The sequence below is a fragment of the Rhinopithecus roxellana genome, chromosome 1 (genome assembly GCF_007565055.1).
Source record: "Rhinopithecus roxellana isolate Shanxi Qingling chromosome 1, ASM756505v1, whole genome shotgun sequence".
Lineage (NCBI taxonomy): Eukaryota > Metazoa > Chordata > Mammalia > Primates > Cercopithecidae > Rhinopithecus > Rhinopithecus roxellana.
The window spans coordinates 91,603,002-91,619,668 of record NC_044549.1 but is presented as its reverse complement, the minus strand read 5'-3'; the positions used below and the strand labels follow the sequence as shown (position 1 = coordinate 91,619,668).

The following is a 16,667-nucleotide window of genomic DNA, read 5'->3' as shown; positions in this document are numbered from 1 at the left end:
AACTCTCCCCTAGGAGACAGCATCCTGAGTGCAACAGCATCAGAGAGACAGACTGCAGGACATGCAGGGAAGGTCAGCAAATCTCAGGCACTAGGCTTAGAACAGAACAAAATCTGAGCCCTGCAAGAAGTACATTCTGTCTCCCTGGCTCAGTCTCCAAGGTGTTCTGGGACATCCCACTGAGTGTTCTGGCATCTAATTAAGTATTTTCCAAAAATCATGCCTCAGAAAGTGAGCCCAGGTCCTTCTGAGAAAGGTGAGGTGACTACATATTCAGCTGTAACTTGCATTTGCTCCAATTGGCAGACTCCTAAAGAGGGTCTTGGTGTGATCCACACCCCCAACCAGGGGCACAGAGCAGGCTTTCCTGCTTGATGCCAACAGCAACACAAGAAAGCGAGGCAGAAAAGACCAGATCCAGGCTGCACTGCTTATAGACTGTATGCTCTTGGATGAACCACTTTATCTTTCTGAGCTACAAAGTCCTCGTCTGTAACAGGCACTGTAAAAGCTAGGACTGCTGTGTGAATAGTGCCTGATGGAGTTGTGCAGGGCATAGTCTGCACAGCCACGAGTGAAGGCTCTGGTAAAACCTATGTTGCAGAGGTGCCAGGAGCATTTCATGAGGTAGTATATGAAAAACAACAGCCTGACAAGTGGGACAGAGAAAGTCAATTCTAGTGCATCAATTCAATGGAATACCACACAACTCATGATAACAATCTGTTTTTACTGAGGGCCAAGCTCCTCATGCTTTATTATAAATGGAAGAACTCAGCCTACATAATGCCAAGGATAATATCATCCAGTTTTGATCATCACGCTTATAGCTACATATGTATGATATGTATGAAAAATCCTAGCGGGATAACCCCAAGGTGTTGCATTGGATTTGAATTTTTTTCTTCTGTTAATGTTTCTCTATTTTTCCACAATGAGTATTCTTTCAATTTGAATAAGAAGAAGTCCAAAATTTAATTTTAGTTGGCTTTTTTTCTTCTTATTACTCCTCTCTTGGACTCCCCTCCAAAATGGAAGCAATGATAAAATGAACAACAACAGTGCTGTGGCTACTCTGTCTTACGCAGCACTACAAGGGAGTTTCAGAGGAGGACACGGATTCTCACAGTAAGCAACGCTATTGTTGAGAAGGCAATGATCCCTCCTCACAGGGCTGCCTGTGGTTGAACATGAGGAAGAGGCAGAGGTGTTTTGTGAAGGGCTAGGTAACCCGGCCATAGTGGGATGGAGTGGGAAGTACATGAGTTTGATAGCCAGATGGCCTGGATTAAGTTCCAGCTCTCTTGCTTCCAGCCTGCGTGCCCTTAGTTAAGTGGCCTCACGTCCCTGAGCCTCAGTTTTCTCATCTGTAAAATGGGGGCAGCAAAAATGCCACTTCAGAGGGCTGAGCTGAGCATCCTATGAGATGATGTGTGGAACAGTTCCTGTCCAATGAGTAGGTGCCCAGTGATTGAGAGCTTTGATCGTACTCATATCCTGTGGTCTAGCTTGTACCCCTGATTTCAGCAGGGCCCCTGCATCTCTGATAAACATGACCAAGAGCAAGGTGGACTCTGAGCAGCCGTGGAGCAGAGCTTGCTGATCAGCTGCCTCCTTTGACATCCACACCCCGTGGCCTGCCGGTCTTGGTGGGTCAGAGGAGTGCTTCCCTGACTGCACAGGCCAAACCTAAACAGCCACACCCTGGACCGGGGCTCGAGAGGGAGGTGGGTCAGGTGTCACAATGAGTGGGGGCAGGACTGGCCTTGAGTAGATGGAGGCCAGGGAGGCCAGATGCCCTGTGCTGCTCTTAAAAAAAATGTCCCACTGGACATGCTTGTAGGTGAAAAACCTATTCATACTTATCTGAGGTTAGACTCCGTTTGTCATGTAAACACAAACTATGTACTTTTTCATATGCACTTAATTCTCTGGAAATTCAAATACCATGTAAATCAAGGAAACAGTTTCTCACCATTTTGCACAATCACCCAAACAATGATAACCCTGCTTGTGGTGGGTTTGCTCCACACACATGTCAATCTCTACTCAAGGCTGTCACACTCATGGTGCTTCTGTGTCTAGAAGAGGGAAAGAGAGGGAGGGAGAGGTGCTCTCCAAGCAAGGGGAAGCATGTGCAAAGGCCCTGAGGGAGGAGGAGAGAGTTAACTTGCAGAAGTGAAGCAGACCACTGTGGTGGGGCAGAGTGAGCATGGGAGAATGGTGGGTGGTGAGGCTGGTGAGGCCACAGGGGCCAGGCAACACAGGGCCTTGTGGCCATGCTGAGTCCAGCACTGTGAGAAGCCAAGCAAGGCTTTTCATCAGAGAAGACATGTTCAGATTCGCATTTTGAAAAAAAAAAGAAATCCCCCTGCAGGATAGAGCATGAAGTGGAAGTGACCATAGCAGAGGCAGAGTCCAGTGAAAGGTTTCTGAGCCATCCAGGTGAGCAGTGATGGTGGCCCGGGCTAGTGGGGAGACAGTGGAGCTTGGGAGAAATGAATGAAGTGGGTGACAGCATCTACAAAACTTGGGGATGCCTTGGATTTGGGAGGGAGGAGGTGTCGAGGCTTTCCTCCTCGGTAATTCCCAGGATCCTGGATTGTGGATGAATGGTGGGGCCCCTTTCTGAGGCTTGAATCCAGATGTGTGAGCCAAAGAGGAAGATGGCATTTCCATGATGACCATCACTCCTGGCCTCCCTCGCCGCCTTTTCCATCCCCTCCTTTGGCGAACTTACCTGACTCTGCCACCTCAGCAATGGGTACCCCCTGCTCGTACGCCATAAAACCCAGGACTGAGAAGATGGCAAATCCAGCCACAAAGCTGGTGCCACTGTTCAGGCAACAGAGCATGATGCAGTCCCTGTGGGGAAGCAGCGAGAGGCACTAAGGTCAGAGTGGGCAGAACCGGTGCACGGCTTGAACATTCTCCACCCGAGCACCATGGTTGTCCTGTGGGGCAGGCAGAGAAGTGCGGGCACAGGCAGCTCCATTTTTCTGATGGAGCACTCATGGTTCAGAGAGGTTAGGTGGCTGGCCCATGGTCACACAGCTTCTCCTGAATTTCTAGAAGATAAGGTAGGTCAGGAATCAGAAATATGGAGTCAGCGTGGGAAGGGAGGCTGGCACATGGGAAAATGCAGAACTAATGAGAAAATACTCTGAAACACACCGACACTCCTCCAAGTCCCTGGTAGGAGAGAAAGCCTGGGAAAGTATTCCTGGGAGCTCAAAGCAAAGAGGGCAGGAGAAGCCTCCATGGGAGAAATGGGGGCTTCTCAGCCAGGAGAGCAACCATGGGCCTTGCACCTGAAGCTCTGGCAGCCTCCGGGGCAGAGGCTTTATGGTGACATTCATCCTGGCCAAGCTGTTCACTGGAGCAGCATCTGCCAGACCTCAGTCTGTCTCTGCTCTGCTGCTGCGAGGGAGCAGCCCCTTCCAGGTTGAACCCTTGCATGGAGAGGTTTATCAGGGCAGTGACTGTCCCCTGCTCTTGGGAGGGGGGACTCACCAGCTAAGAAGCACCAGCATAAAGCCATGACCCAGGAGAAATCAGACTAGAAACAATGGAACTTTGTCAAGATGAAGACGGTACCCTTGAGTCCCGGCTGGTCCTGCCTCAGGCCTGGCATCCTAAAATTACCAAGTCAGGAAGTTAGCCCTTAGAATCTCAACCACTGCAGTGCCTGGACTGAGACTTACGTATACAATCCATGTTAATACCCCATTTTATAGGGGAGGAGCTACCAGGTGACCTTGTTCAACCTCCTGCCAGAGGTATGACTAGCCTCCATAGCATCCCTGCGGGTGGCCGGCTGACCTCTGCTTGCACACCCAGGAATGAGGAGCTGGCCATTTTTTCCAGTGGTACTTTCTCCTTGTTACTGCTTAGAGTGCTAAGAACTTTCTCATATTGTATTCACCCATGCTTGAAATCTCTGATAAAGTTAGCTTTACCCTCCAAAACACTCTGGAGTTCCTTCAGGCTTGGCAGATCTGAAGATAATGGCCCTATAGCCCCTTGAGTTTTTTGTTCTCCGTTAAACATTCTGGTTCCCTTATCAATTCCTTATTTTGCTTGAAATCTGTAATACACTCCAGCTTATCCAGTCCCTCCTCAATTGTCACATCCAGAACTAGTCTCGACAACACAGCAGGACTCTCACCTCCTCTTCTCCTGACATCATACTTTTTATAATGCAACCAAAGCCTACATTAACATTGTTGGTGGTTGTAACACCCTGTTGCCTTGCAATGACCCGAGGAATCAAGGGCAGAGTAGAGAGAGCATTGAACTGGTGGTCAAGAGCCTTGGGTTCCAATTCTACCTGCAATATTTTTTCTTCGAACCTGATCTCACTGACTATACAAGGTGCTTGGATAACAGAATTTCTTGGCCTTGCACTAGATCAAATCATTTTTCCGCAAGGACTCAGTCTCACAACCTTCTTCCTTGGAGTGAAGTATATTTCCCTGACTTCACTGACTTTGGGCTTAGCCACATGACTTGCTTTGGACAACAGGATGTTAGCAGATGTGACATAAACAGAGGCTTGAGATGTGCTTGCATGATTGGATTTGTCCTATATCATTTCTGTGATTTTCCATGAGAACTTCCCCAGGGGAGCTGCTATCCCTTTAGCCTGGACCCCAGAATGTACCCACGTGGAGTTGACTTGAGCCTGGCTTGGACTTTGGAGCCAAACCCAGGGTCTTTCAATCCATAGCCTGCAAGAGAGTCTCCCCAGCTGACCAGCAGACTTGTGAGCAATACAAGCAAGCACTCGCTGTGGTCAGCCCTTGTGTGCTGGGGTTGTTTGTTACATAGCAGTATTGTGGCCATGGATGACTGATACATGTCCCTTTAAATAACTCTTCTGGCACTGTGAATGCTGGCTGGGCTGGTATAACTGGGGACTTTATCTGCAAGTCTGATTTACCTCTGCTCAAAAAGAAATTCAGCTATGCCCAGGTAAGGGCAGAGTTATTCTTAAGGTTGGGATACATCTGCTCCTTGTGCCTGTTTCCTGAAGTCTGAGGCAAAATGGCCCTGACTTATCAAGCAGTGGACATTGGATGATACCAGGGAGGAAAGCTTTTGCCTACAGTCTCTCCATTCTGAAATTCTCCCACGTGATGCTCTCAGGACCTGCAGTGTGCCAGCCCTGGGTTACGTTTCACTGAATCCTGAGGCTGGGGGAGATGAGTCAAACAGATCAAAGCCCATGCTTTTGCTAGGAGCTAAACAAAAACGATGCACCCTAAAAATTATGACGAACAAATCCTGACTTTAAAAAATTGTCTCTGGGCATCCACACAGGTGTTGAAAAACAAATGTCCCTTGTTAAAAAAATTCCCATCTTCCTGCACAGGTCTGTTGAGTGACTTTCTCACATTAGGGAGAGACAGAAGGAGAGACAGAGAAGCTGTTTAGGGACCTGAGGTCCCTTCCAGCCCCATGCATGACCTGTCCCTCCTCCCCTCGAGTCCCTAGAACACCCACCCCTTCAAGCAGACAGAGCTTAGTGGTGTCTTCGGAAGTGAGGATTTTCCCTGCCTGGCTTGCTCCATTTCCAGCCCTCTAATTCCTTCCCCAGCTCCCATGTCAAGGTAAAAGGCTTATGTAACAGTGCTTTGAAGTCAGCAGGCGCTGAACTGGGCTTTTAAGACCTCCAGAAGCTATTGTGCTGTCAGGAGAAAGGGTACTAATTTACTCCATCGGAGTTGAGAAGACCCACTTGCAGAACAATTTGGAAAAGGAAATAAATGAACCTTCTGATTTTGCATTGCCACCCAGGGGATTTGCTTTCTTCTGCTGATGGGAGAGATGGAATAAAACCCTGCCTGCTGGAGGGGGAAGTAGAAGGGACTCACAGCTGACAGCACACATCATCCACACACTCCTTGGGGAATGAAACTGCCACTGCCCCAAGACACAGGCTGGAGACAAGGCACTTTTGACCAAACCCTTTTCAACTCCAGCAGTTGGGAAACAGCTGACCACCCCTGGTAGTGAGGAATGGGGGTGCAGGAGCCAGGAAGACTCAGGTGAAAAGCCACGCTCCAGCTCTGGCGATGTAAACAGGAGCAAGGGACTTGAGCTCCATGGGCCGCTGTCTCCTTGCTTGTGTAATGGGGTGATTTTGTTCTGACTTCCCTGCATAGAAGCCAGCACTAAACTAAGTACAAGGGATGCAGCAGAGAACAAGAACATGTAGCCCACATCCTCATGGTGCTGATGGCCTAGCTGGAGAGGACAGTGACCAAGTGATCTCTGAAGGTCCCAGCACAGAGGTCCCCATGCTGACCGTAAGCTACTGATGGGGTGATACTGTATCCCCATGGAGGGATACCAGACAGTAGCCCTCTCTGGTATCCCAAGGGGATCAGACTTGGCCCAGCCTGGAAGCCTGCATGTGCTGTTCTTCCTATCTGGGTGCCTCTTTCTTCCTGTCTATAATTAACATTTTCATCATGGCTGACAAAGTGCTTCACTTCTCATCCCCCATGCTCACATCCTCCACAAAACGTAGATGCCTTCTTCTGGACAACCTGTTCTGACTGTCTCTAGCATCTCGTCATCATCCGGTCACCCAAATACCTCTCATCCAAAAAACCCGAGAAGCAGAACTCACGGCGGCCTGATGGCACACTGGATTCTACAATAGCTTCTCTTTTCAGCATGTTGGACCTGCCCATATTAACTTCCCCATTGTCTTGATTTCCCCAAATTACAAACTCTATAGGCTGCACCACTGCTGTCTGCATCTCCCATGGCACCGACTCCAGGGCCTCGCACTTAGTAGACACACAGCAAACACTGCCGATTTAACAAGTGAGTTCATAATGTGACCGCTAAGCTAGCTCTCAGAAAGGATGTAGTGGGGAGGCCAAGATGGACACTGAGAGACCCCAGTCAGAGTCCAGGCCCTGCCATGTCTAGCAAGGTACCACCTCCACCAGCTTCACTTTCCCTGTCTCAAAGATGGGGTAATGTGGGAGGGACACTGTTACTGATAAAAGTTCTTTCAAATGCATGGTGCCACTCGAGCCACACGATGACCCAGTGATGTGGTGGTTAATTCCAAGTTTCTGTCCCACCAGCAGGCGTATGGCACAACCTGCTCACCTACCCTCACCTATGCTGAACAGGACTTGGGAAAAACACTCTCAATATTTTAAGAGTGTGTTGGCCGGGTACCATGGCTCATGCCTGTAATCCCAGCATTTTGGGAGGCCAAGGTGGGCGGATCAGGAGGTCAGGAGGTCGAGACCATCCTGGCTAACACAGTGAAACCCCATCTCTACGAAAAATACAAAAAATTAGCTGGGCATGGTGGCGGGCGCCTGTAGTCCCAGATGCTTGGGGAGGCTGAGGCAGGAGAATGGCATGAACCTGGGAGGCGGAGCTTGCAGTGAGCCGAAATCACACCACTGCAGTCCAGCCTCGGCGACAGAGCGAGACTCCATCTCCAAAAGAAAAAAAGAGTGTGTTGCTTGTTTTTCTACTGGTATTTTAGTATTTTTCCTGTAGATCTGTTTGTATTATTCATATGTTGTGGATATAAACCCCTTGAGTATCATACATTGTGGGAATGCTTGTTAATCTTACAGAAAATTCTCATATTTGGAAATAAAATAACGTAGATGATATTTGTATTAACAATTTTTAAAACAATTATAAAAGCAATATGTACTCAGAGTTAAACAAAAGAAACTAAACAAAACAAACTCATTTAAGCTGTATAGAAGGTAGAAGTGGGAAAAGCCTACCTCCCCACCTCTGACTTCCCAGTCTCACATTATGGAGGTGGCTACTTTGAATAGTTTCTGTGTTTCTTTCCAGAAATTTAGAAGTTCTCCATATTTATGTGGACCAATCTATCACTTAGTTTGTTCTTTTGTGATTTCTTTAATTATTTTTGATGTTTTCTACATCTTTTCCCATTCTGAAATCAGTATTTCATTCCTACTTACAGGATGGTTTTCTTTCAAAAAATGTTTAACTCTTTAATCAATCTGACATTTATTATGGTGGAAAGATGAGATGATATATGAGAATCTAATTTGATGACTTCCCCAAAATACTTATCCTATCTCAGAACCATTTGTTAAAAAACAACAACAACAACAACAAAAACCTTCCTTCCTTTCTCCACTACTCTGTGATAAGGGATTTTTGCACTGTCATTCCATGGTCTTATCCCTGCTTATGGAGCTCTTAGACTCTAAGGAAGAGATGTGCTGTCCATCTACCATGAAATATTAGCCTATTGTGTTCCAGGCACTGAGTTCAGGGGTGCCGAGACCCCAATAGACTGAAACGTCAACAGACTGACCATCATCCTAGACCAGCACTTCCACCACACACTGCTGGGTGACCTTGGGCGGGTCTTCTGCCCTCCACGGGTGTCAGCCTTGCTGTAGAACTCAAGCTGCAGGCATAAGAGGCCAGGCGGCCAAGGGTCAGACAACCTGGGGCTCACCTCCTCACCTGAACTCCCTCCCAGCCCTGGTGCAGCCATCTACAGGAGGCCAAAGAGACGTGTTAGGCTGAGGGGCAAGGTGGGGCACTGGCCCCAGGTGGGGCAGAAGAGGACCCTACAGTCAAGTATGAAGGGGCAGGAAGCAGGTTTCTAAATAGTAGGTGGGAGAACAAGGCCCTTGGTGTATGTACTAGCTCTGTGACTCAGGCAAGTCACTTATCCACCCTGGGATATGTCTTTACCCATACGAGGTGGCACTGAGACCTGAGTGAGATGCTGGTGGTGGTGGGGGATTGGTTTTGCAGCCTGAGAGAGACTCTGGTTACATTTGTTATTCTCCTAGCTCCTTGGTGGCCCACTCTTTGACCCTCGGGTAGCGGGAGGTCAACAAACAGCCTATCTGTCTCCTCCTGGGGCCCTGCAAGGTGGGCAGACAAACAGAAACTAGCCTGGCAGGTTAGAGGGCTCTGAGGGTTTGGTGGAGAGCTGGCAGGGCCCAGGGAAATGCTCACCTGTAGCAGTTGTTGTTATAATTGTTATAACTTCCCAGAGCGGTCAGACAGCCCAGGCAAATGGCATAGGAGAAAAAGATCTGCGTTCCAGCATCTACCCAGACCTGTAGGAAGGCACAAAGATGATGGCATAAACAGAAGTCAGATGTGTGGTGAGAGGGTGGCCCTGGTCTCTGAAATCCCCCACCCACACTCTACCCTTCAGAAAAACTCCACAATGGATAATTAAACTTCCTAACCTACCCAGGACCCCCTTTCAAAGAGTTCTATTCTTGGGGACCACATGATCAAGTGTAAATGTCCTCAGTTAATTCGGGAATTTGCCAGACATTATGAATAATAGCTCAGTGAATAGCAAGAACTTGAATGCTTAGGACCCCAGCCTCAGCTGTGTGACCCTGGACAAGTTACTTAACCTCTCTGAGGCTTAGTTTCCTTATCAGCAAAGCAGGGAAGAAACTTCCCTATCTGGACTGTTGCAAGGCTTCATGAAATAAGGACCACGAGCCCCTGGGATCTAGTGCCTGCTTGCAAGGTAAGTCATGTTTAAGGTAAAACGAATGCTTCCTTTTCCTTGTGATTAAGGCCACCATGAGAAAAGTGTCATTAGATTCTGTCCAGGATGATACATTTGCATAGCTGACCTCAGCATAAAAGGTGGCAGGGAGAGGAGGACTGAAGGAGGCCCACCATGTCCTTCTCCCTTTCAGAACAGATTCCCCCATCTCGGCTTCCTACATGGTACACAAGATAACTACTTTCTTAGTCCCCAAGCTCCCTTTTGATAAAAACTGCTGTGGACAGCATGACATGCACAACGGAAATGACAGTGGCTTCTCAAACACGTTCCCCAGGCTCTCTTTGAGCCCAGCCCCTAGAAGTTGCCAAGGAAAATCCAGAGCTCAAATCCAAATGCAGCTGATGAGACTCATGCTTAGGTATCAAATGCCATCTAGAGAACAGGGCTGGCACTAAAAATACAAAACAAGAAACACTGACCTCTCAATGTACAGGCACCATGCATTACTGCCCTTCATGTGTTACTAAATATTCACAGCAACCCGGCAGGGCACAGTGGGTGGCTCATGTCTATAATCTCAGCTCTTAGGGAGGCTGAGGCGAGTGGATCACCTGGGGTCAGGAGTTTGACAGCAGCCTGGCCAACATGGTGAAACCCTGTCTCTACTAAAAACACAAAAATTAGCCGGGCATTGTGACAGGCACCTATAATCCCAGCTACATGGGAGGCTGAGGCATGAGAATTGCTTGAACTGGGAGGCGAAGGTTACAGTGAGCCTAGATCACACCACTGCACTCCAGCCTGTGGGACAGAGCAAGACTCTGTCTCAAAAAATAAAAAATAAAAAATAAAAAAAAATCACAGCAACCTCATGTGGTAGGTGCTATTATTGGTCCCCTTTTAAAGCTAAGGAGACTGAGGAACAGAGAGGTTAAGTAAGGTGCCCAAACCACACAGCTGGGAAATGGCAGGTGCAAGTCCATGAAGGTCTGCCTCTAGAGATGTATGCTCATTCAGTCCCCGAATTTCCAACATGGAATCAGCCTCAGAAGACCTCTGGTGTAACCTCTCATTCAACACAGAGCTCTCTTCTGAGTGCTTCTGACAGAATAGTCTCTGCTTGCTTACCACCAGTGACAGGGAGCTCACTATCTCCTGACACAGACCCTTTCTTCTTCAGAGACCTCTGACTACTAGAACATTTTTTAAGATAAGATGAACTCTCTTCCTGTGTTCCTCGTTCTGGGGGCACCCAGACCACATCCCTCTCCTCCATGTGGTAGCACTTTAAAGATTCAAAGAAAATACTCATCCCCAATGGACCCCAGAACTCTTTCCTTTCCAGGCAAAGTATCGGTATCTTCTCCCTCTTCAGAACTGGATTACACGGTACAAGTCATTCTATTGTGGGTCTGCTCAACTGTGTTAAGTCATTCAACAAATTGCCTATTAAAATGGAAGATCATAATGCTGCCTCTGAACCTGAGAAATAAGTGTATTTTTTTCTCCTCTAACAAAAGGCTCACTGGGTTTAGGGTCTTGGAGCTCTGTGAGGAACTGAGGGAGAGCTCTTTCATGAAGTGCAAGGGCAGGGAGAGGCAGGTAGTGCCAGCAGACCAGAGTGTGCCGAGATGGGGTAGGAGAAACTGGAAAGAGGAAATACAAGAACAAACTCCAGACATTTTGCTGTGAGCGGGGGTGTGAGATAGGCTGGTAGTAAAAGGGTAAATACAATTTGGGGAAGGTTTTTGGAAATGGTAGAAGCCTAAGGATGCTTAAATGTTGGTAGGAAGGGTCCAGTGGAGAAAAAGTGTTAAAGACTTGAGAAGAAATGGTTGTATTTTTAATTCCTCCTGCTTTGTCTTAGTTTCCCTATTTGCTACCTCAGTGGATTGCCTGTTCTGCTTAGAAAGGTCAGTGAACCACATGGGGAAGCAAAAAGCAGTGCAGCTGCTGACCCATGAAATGGGAGGCCAAATCCCAGTGGCAACTCACAGAGCTACTCAGTGCCTGACCAGACACTGGGCCTTCAATCCACCACACTTGTTAATGCTGCCACAAACTGGGTGTCCTTTCTTCACTGTCCTGGGTCAGAGTGTGCAGGTCAGAGTGAGCAAAGCCCTCAGACTTGTGGGAGAGCCGCTTCCCAATCCTGACTGAATCCCACCACTCATTGGAGTGGGCCCTCTGCCTAACATGGTAAATAAATGCTCTGTGAGTTAGGCAACACCAAAGAAAGCTTTTGACCCACAAGCCCCAAAGATATGTCCCCCAAACCAATGATTTTCACTTGCAGGTTTTTTTGTTTGTTTGTTTGTTTGTTCAATTTGCTCTTTGGGCCCATCACTGAAATGGACATCTGCTGTTTTTGCCTACTTAGCATCCATCTTTCGTTTTTGGGTAACAGTACCTCAATTTTACTTTGGAAAGCTATATCTTCTCCACTCAGAGGTAGATTCAGGGCTGGCCACATGACCCAGGCTTGGCCAATCCAAGGATTTCTCTTGGCTACAGTGACTGGTTCATAGACAACCATATGATGCAAGGCAAGTCAATGGGACACTTTTTTTTTTTTTTTTTTTCTGGGGATGTTAAGCTTGTAACTGCTGGGGGCATCACTGGCCGTGAAGGAAGAGTCTACCTGAGAATTAAAGCCAACACACAGGAAAGTAGAATCTAGAGCAAAGGCAGACCAATATTAGCACATGACTTGAGTCCCTGGATCAGACCTGAAATCAGACCTATCCTAGAACATTTCATTTCAGAGGCCTATAAATTCCTCTTTTATTTAAGTCAGGTTGAATTGAATTGTTCTCACTTCAAACTGAAGCTAATAGCAACATTTAGCTCTTAGAAAAACCCAGAGGGTATTAGCCCAAATCCTCTAATCAAACCCGAATTACTGATGGACCAGCATTCACTGAGTTCATTCACCTGTATACTGTGCAGAGCCCTGTGTCAGACTCTGAAAGATATACCACTCAGTTTTACATAGCACTCCATCTCTGTCCTCAGGTGAGATAAAACATTCACAAAACAAGGTGCCCAGTAGCTAGGAGAAGACAGATGGGGGGAAAGAGAAACTTGTGCTAAGGCAATCAGAGAAGGCTGCCTGGAGGAGGCACACCTTTCAAGATTGGAGAAGAGATGAAAGAGGGCATGTTGGGCTTAAAGAGGGCATGTTGGGCTTCATGTGAAAGGTGGGTATGTTCTCAAATGATTTTTCCATCTTGCTCCCCTACCTCTATGGGGAAAAGTCTGTCATTTTTAGTCTGATTTTCACCATTAAACCAGCACCTTTACACAATACCCTTAGTCCTCCCCTTTTTTGACACAGTCTGTTGGTTTTCTGCTGTGAGGAATACTGAAATTAGCCACAGCCTCCAATTGTCTTCCCCCCCTACCTGCTAGCATCCAATTTGAAGAAATATCCATTTGCTTCCAGTTAATACTTAAAAGTCAATCTGTAAACTTTTTCTACTTTTCTTTGTTTTTCTTTTCTTTTTTTTTGAGACAGAGTCTCGCTCTGTCGCCCAGGCTGGAGTGCAGTGGCCGGATCTCAGCTCACTGCAAGCTCCGCCTCCCGGGTTTACGCCATTCTCCTGCCTCAGCCTCCCAAGTAACTGGGACTACAGGCACCCGCCACCTCACCCGGCTAGTTTTTTGTATTTTTTTAGTAGAGATGGGGTTTCACCATGTTAGTCAGGATGGTCTCGATCTCCTGACCTCGTGATCCGCCCGTCTCGGCCTCCCCAAGTGCTGGGATTACAGGCTTGAGCCACCGCGCCCAGCCCTACTTTTCATATATATGCTATTATCTTCAAATTTTGCATATACTGTCTAGATTATCAGAACATACAACCATCACATAATAGCCTTTACTGACTGATTGAATGATTGATTGACTGATTGAGATGGGATCTTGCTATGTTGCCAAGGCTGGAGTGCAGTGGTGTGATCATGGCTCACGGCAGCCTTGAACTCTTGGGTTCAAATGATCCTTCTGCCTCAGCCTCCTGAGTAGCTGTGACTACAGGCATGCACCACCATGCCAGGCTCCTTATAGTCATTATTTAATGTGAATTTGATAGTTAACTATGAATTTAATGATCACCCCCAGCCCTTATGTTAATGCCTTTCCAGTCAATTTTGTTATCTGTAGCTTGTTCTCTAGCAAATTCCTCTGGAAAGGCTCATAGGAAATAATATTTGCTGAGTTCTTGCATGTTTAGAATAGTTGATCTGTTACTTTCATACTTGAAAGGCAATTTGGCTGTATATAAAATCCTTGGCTCTTTTTCTTTTCCTGAGTATCTGGAGTATATTGCTTAGTTGTTTTCTGGCACAAAGTGCTGCTGTAGAAAAGTCTGGTGCCAATATAACTTGCTTCCCCTTATAAAGCACTTATTCTTTTGGTCTGGATGTCCAACAGGTTTTGTTCTATAATTTAATAAACTCCAACAGTGACTAATCTGTGTTGATTTTCTCAGGCTCATGATATATTTTTTCAAGATGCAAGTTCAAGTCTTCTCTTTCAGGAGAAAAAAGATCCCGAAATTATTGTCGTATTTATTCTCTTCCATTGCTTTGGGTCTCTTCTTTGGGGACTCGTATGTATGTTGGACCTTCTTTGCTCACCTTCTATACCTATCACTTTTTCTTTCATTCTTTAAAAAGTCTTTGTTCATTTCTGACTTTATTTTTACATTTTTCCTCCTTTCCATCTTCTGTTTACTTTATCATAATTATCCATGGTCTGTATTCACTATTATTCCTTCATTTTAGTTTTTTTTTTTTGAAAGTTTTTCTTTTATAAGTTGTCCTTCCCATCAGCTCTCTTTTTAAATAGTCTTTTTGTCTAACAGTTTCATTTATGCTATCTGCCTCATAATATCTATTGGTTTATTAATTTCCTTTAGCTTGTTTTGAAATATTAAGTTTCAGTGTTCCGCTGTTTTGTAAGTCTGTCTTTGTGCAATGCCCTGGGACAATATCCTCCCCATAATTATTTTCTTTATCATAGCTTTGCATAAGTTTTGATCACAGTGCTCTTCTGTTGCTCACGTGTAGGTGAGATAGATTTTCCTGTACTCTTAGGAGAGGATTTTCTTGTGTAGAGGAATGAGAGTGGTCCAGGATAGATTTTTCCAGACTCACAGTCTGAACTTTCCTTCTTCTTTTATTGCCAAAAACTCTTTAAAACTATGGCCATACAGATAGTTCTTTCTGAAATTATTGTTCTCTATTATTTTCTCCCACTCCTATCCAAAATTTCTCCTTTCACTTCCTCTAATGTCTCTGTCCTGCTCAATTTGGATTCTGCTTCCCGTAATTTCTTCTTAATGACAATGGGGCCTCAGCTGGTTAGTGTGTAGTGTTCACAGGGCCCAGACCTCTGCCCAAATTTGCTGCAGTCCTCCCCCACTTACCTAGGGCTTAGAGACTGCATAGGCCCCCTCCTCGTTTGAGGTGATGTTCTCAGATAAGTCCACCAAGCTTCTACCCCCAAAGGACTCTAACATGTCCTCTCCCAGTACATGTTAGAGCTTTCTGGGTTTCCTGGTGCTGGATCGTCAGAATTCCCTTTACCTTTATGTTCATCTTCATCTTATCCTGCAGAACTGATATTATGCAGATGTCATTGCTGTTGGCATCTGGCCCCATCTATTCACATTTTGTGGTTCATGGAGTCACCTAGTTGTGCTGAAGGTGCTGTCTGTAGGGTTTTTGTTTTACTACTCTTGTTTCTCTGTTTGGGTGGGAAGATCCTAGGAAGTTAAAACAATTCTTTTTCTGTTGCCACCTTATCTTCTTGATTCTCAAGAAATCTTTAGAGGGCAGGTTATACAAGATTGATCTTGGCTGGACGAATACCCAGATCTGAGCAATATGATGGGTGGGGGTGCAACACTAGAGGGTGATCTAGGTTTTTTAAAGGGTGGTTGAAGGTATAAAGTGGGGAAATGGGTATTAATTTGGAGAAGGGAAGTTTGAGACATCAAGTGAGATGTTCAAGAGACACATGGAAAGTCTAGGGCTACATATAGATGTCTGGGCTACAGACATAGATTTGAACATCATCAGGATTTTAGCAGCAACTTAACATCTCCCTGACTCCAGATCTAACATTTTCTTCCCTGGCCTCTTCTATTTTTCACATTTGAAAAACCAATTTTGAGATCAGCTTTTCTGCTGAGATACATGATCATTTGGGCATAGCAGAGCCTGAGAATATATGGGATTGGATTTCTTGAAAACATCCCATGAAGAACCATGGGATGCCTTCACATGGAGTCTGCATCATTAGGCTCCTTTACAGAAAGCATAACTGATATATGTTTGTGTTCTTACACAGATGCCTGTGGTTGTGAAAATGCAACATGGCTCAAATTGTCATCCTTGCCTCTCAGTCTAGAAAGGAACTAATTAACTCATCAGTGAGGTGGTGTATTTGTTAAGATAATTACTGCTAGGTTATGCTGTATTAAACAATAAATCCCCAGATTTCAGTAGTTTAGCACAATAAAAGTTTATTTCTCACCCACACAAAGATTAAAGCACAACCCCTGTGAAGGGGCTCTCTTCCAGCCAGTGATTTGTGATATTAAGTGTTTTTCCTTTATGATACCACCATCTCTTAATACAAGCTTCCAGCACAGCCTCTGAGGCAGAGAAACTGGAGGTTTGCTTGGGAAAGTTTTAAGGGTTAGGCCTGAGGGTTTCCGTCCCTCCCAAATACACATTATTGGCCACATCCAAGTGACTTGGTTGCAACCTAAAGACAAGGAAGTCTGGGGAATGTAGTCTTCCCGTTTACACAGGAAGAGAAAAACAAATGACTGGTGAACACAGCATTATCTCCGCCAAAGCATTATTTCAAGTCTATTTCACCTACAGCTACTTCCTTCAACTAAAAATCCCACAAGCACAAACAAACAAAATCATAGTGGCCATTAGAATGACTTGGCAAAAGGGGTAAAGAAAGTTAGTAAAATAAGCTAACAGAACATTCATGAACCAGCCCTTCCATCGCTTTAGTAATGCCTTAAGAAGTGAAAAACTTGAGTTAATGTTTGTTGAAACCTACTGCATACTACAGACTCTCATGTACACAATCTCATAATCTGCCTAATGATCTTACTAGGTA

At 45.8% G+C, this 16,667-nt stretch overlaps 1 protein-coding gene across 1 annotated transcript in view; it reads right to left on the bottom strand.

Moving 5' to 3' along the window:
* Window positions 1-16,667, bottom strand: part of SLC6A11 (solute carrier family 6 member 11) — a 124,082-nt gene that overhangs the window by 20,052 nt on the left and 87,363 nt on the right. Inside the window, exons 7-8 of the mRNA XM_010377274.2 lie at window positions 9,001-9,104; window positions 2,741-2,865 (exon numbers count right to left, since the gene is read on the bottom strand). Coding sequence (XP_010375576.1) covers window positions 2,741-2,865; window positions 9,001-9,104 — 229 coding nt within the window. The remainder of the gene's footprint in view (window positions 1-2,740; window positions 2,866-9,000; window positions 9,105-16,667) is intronic.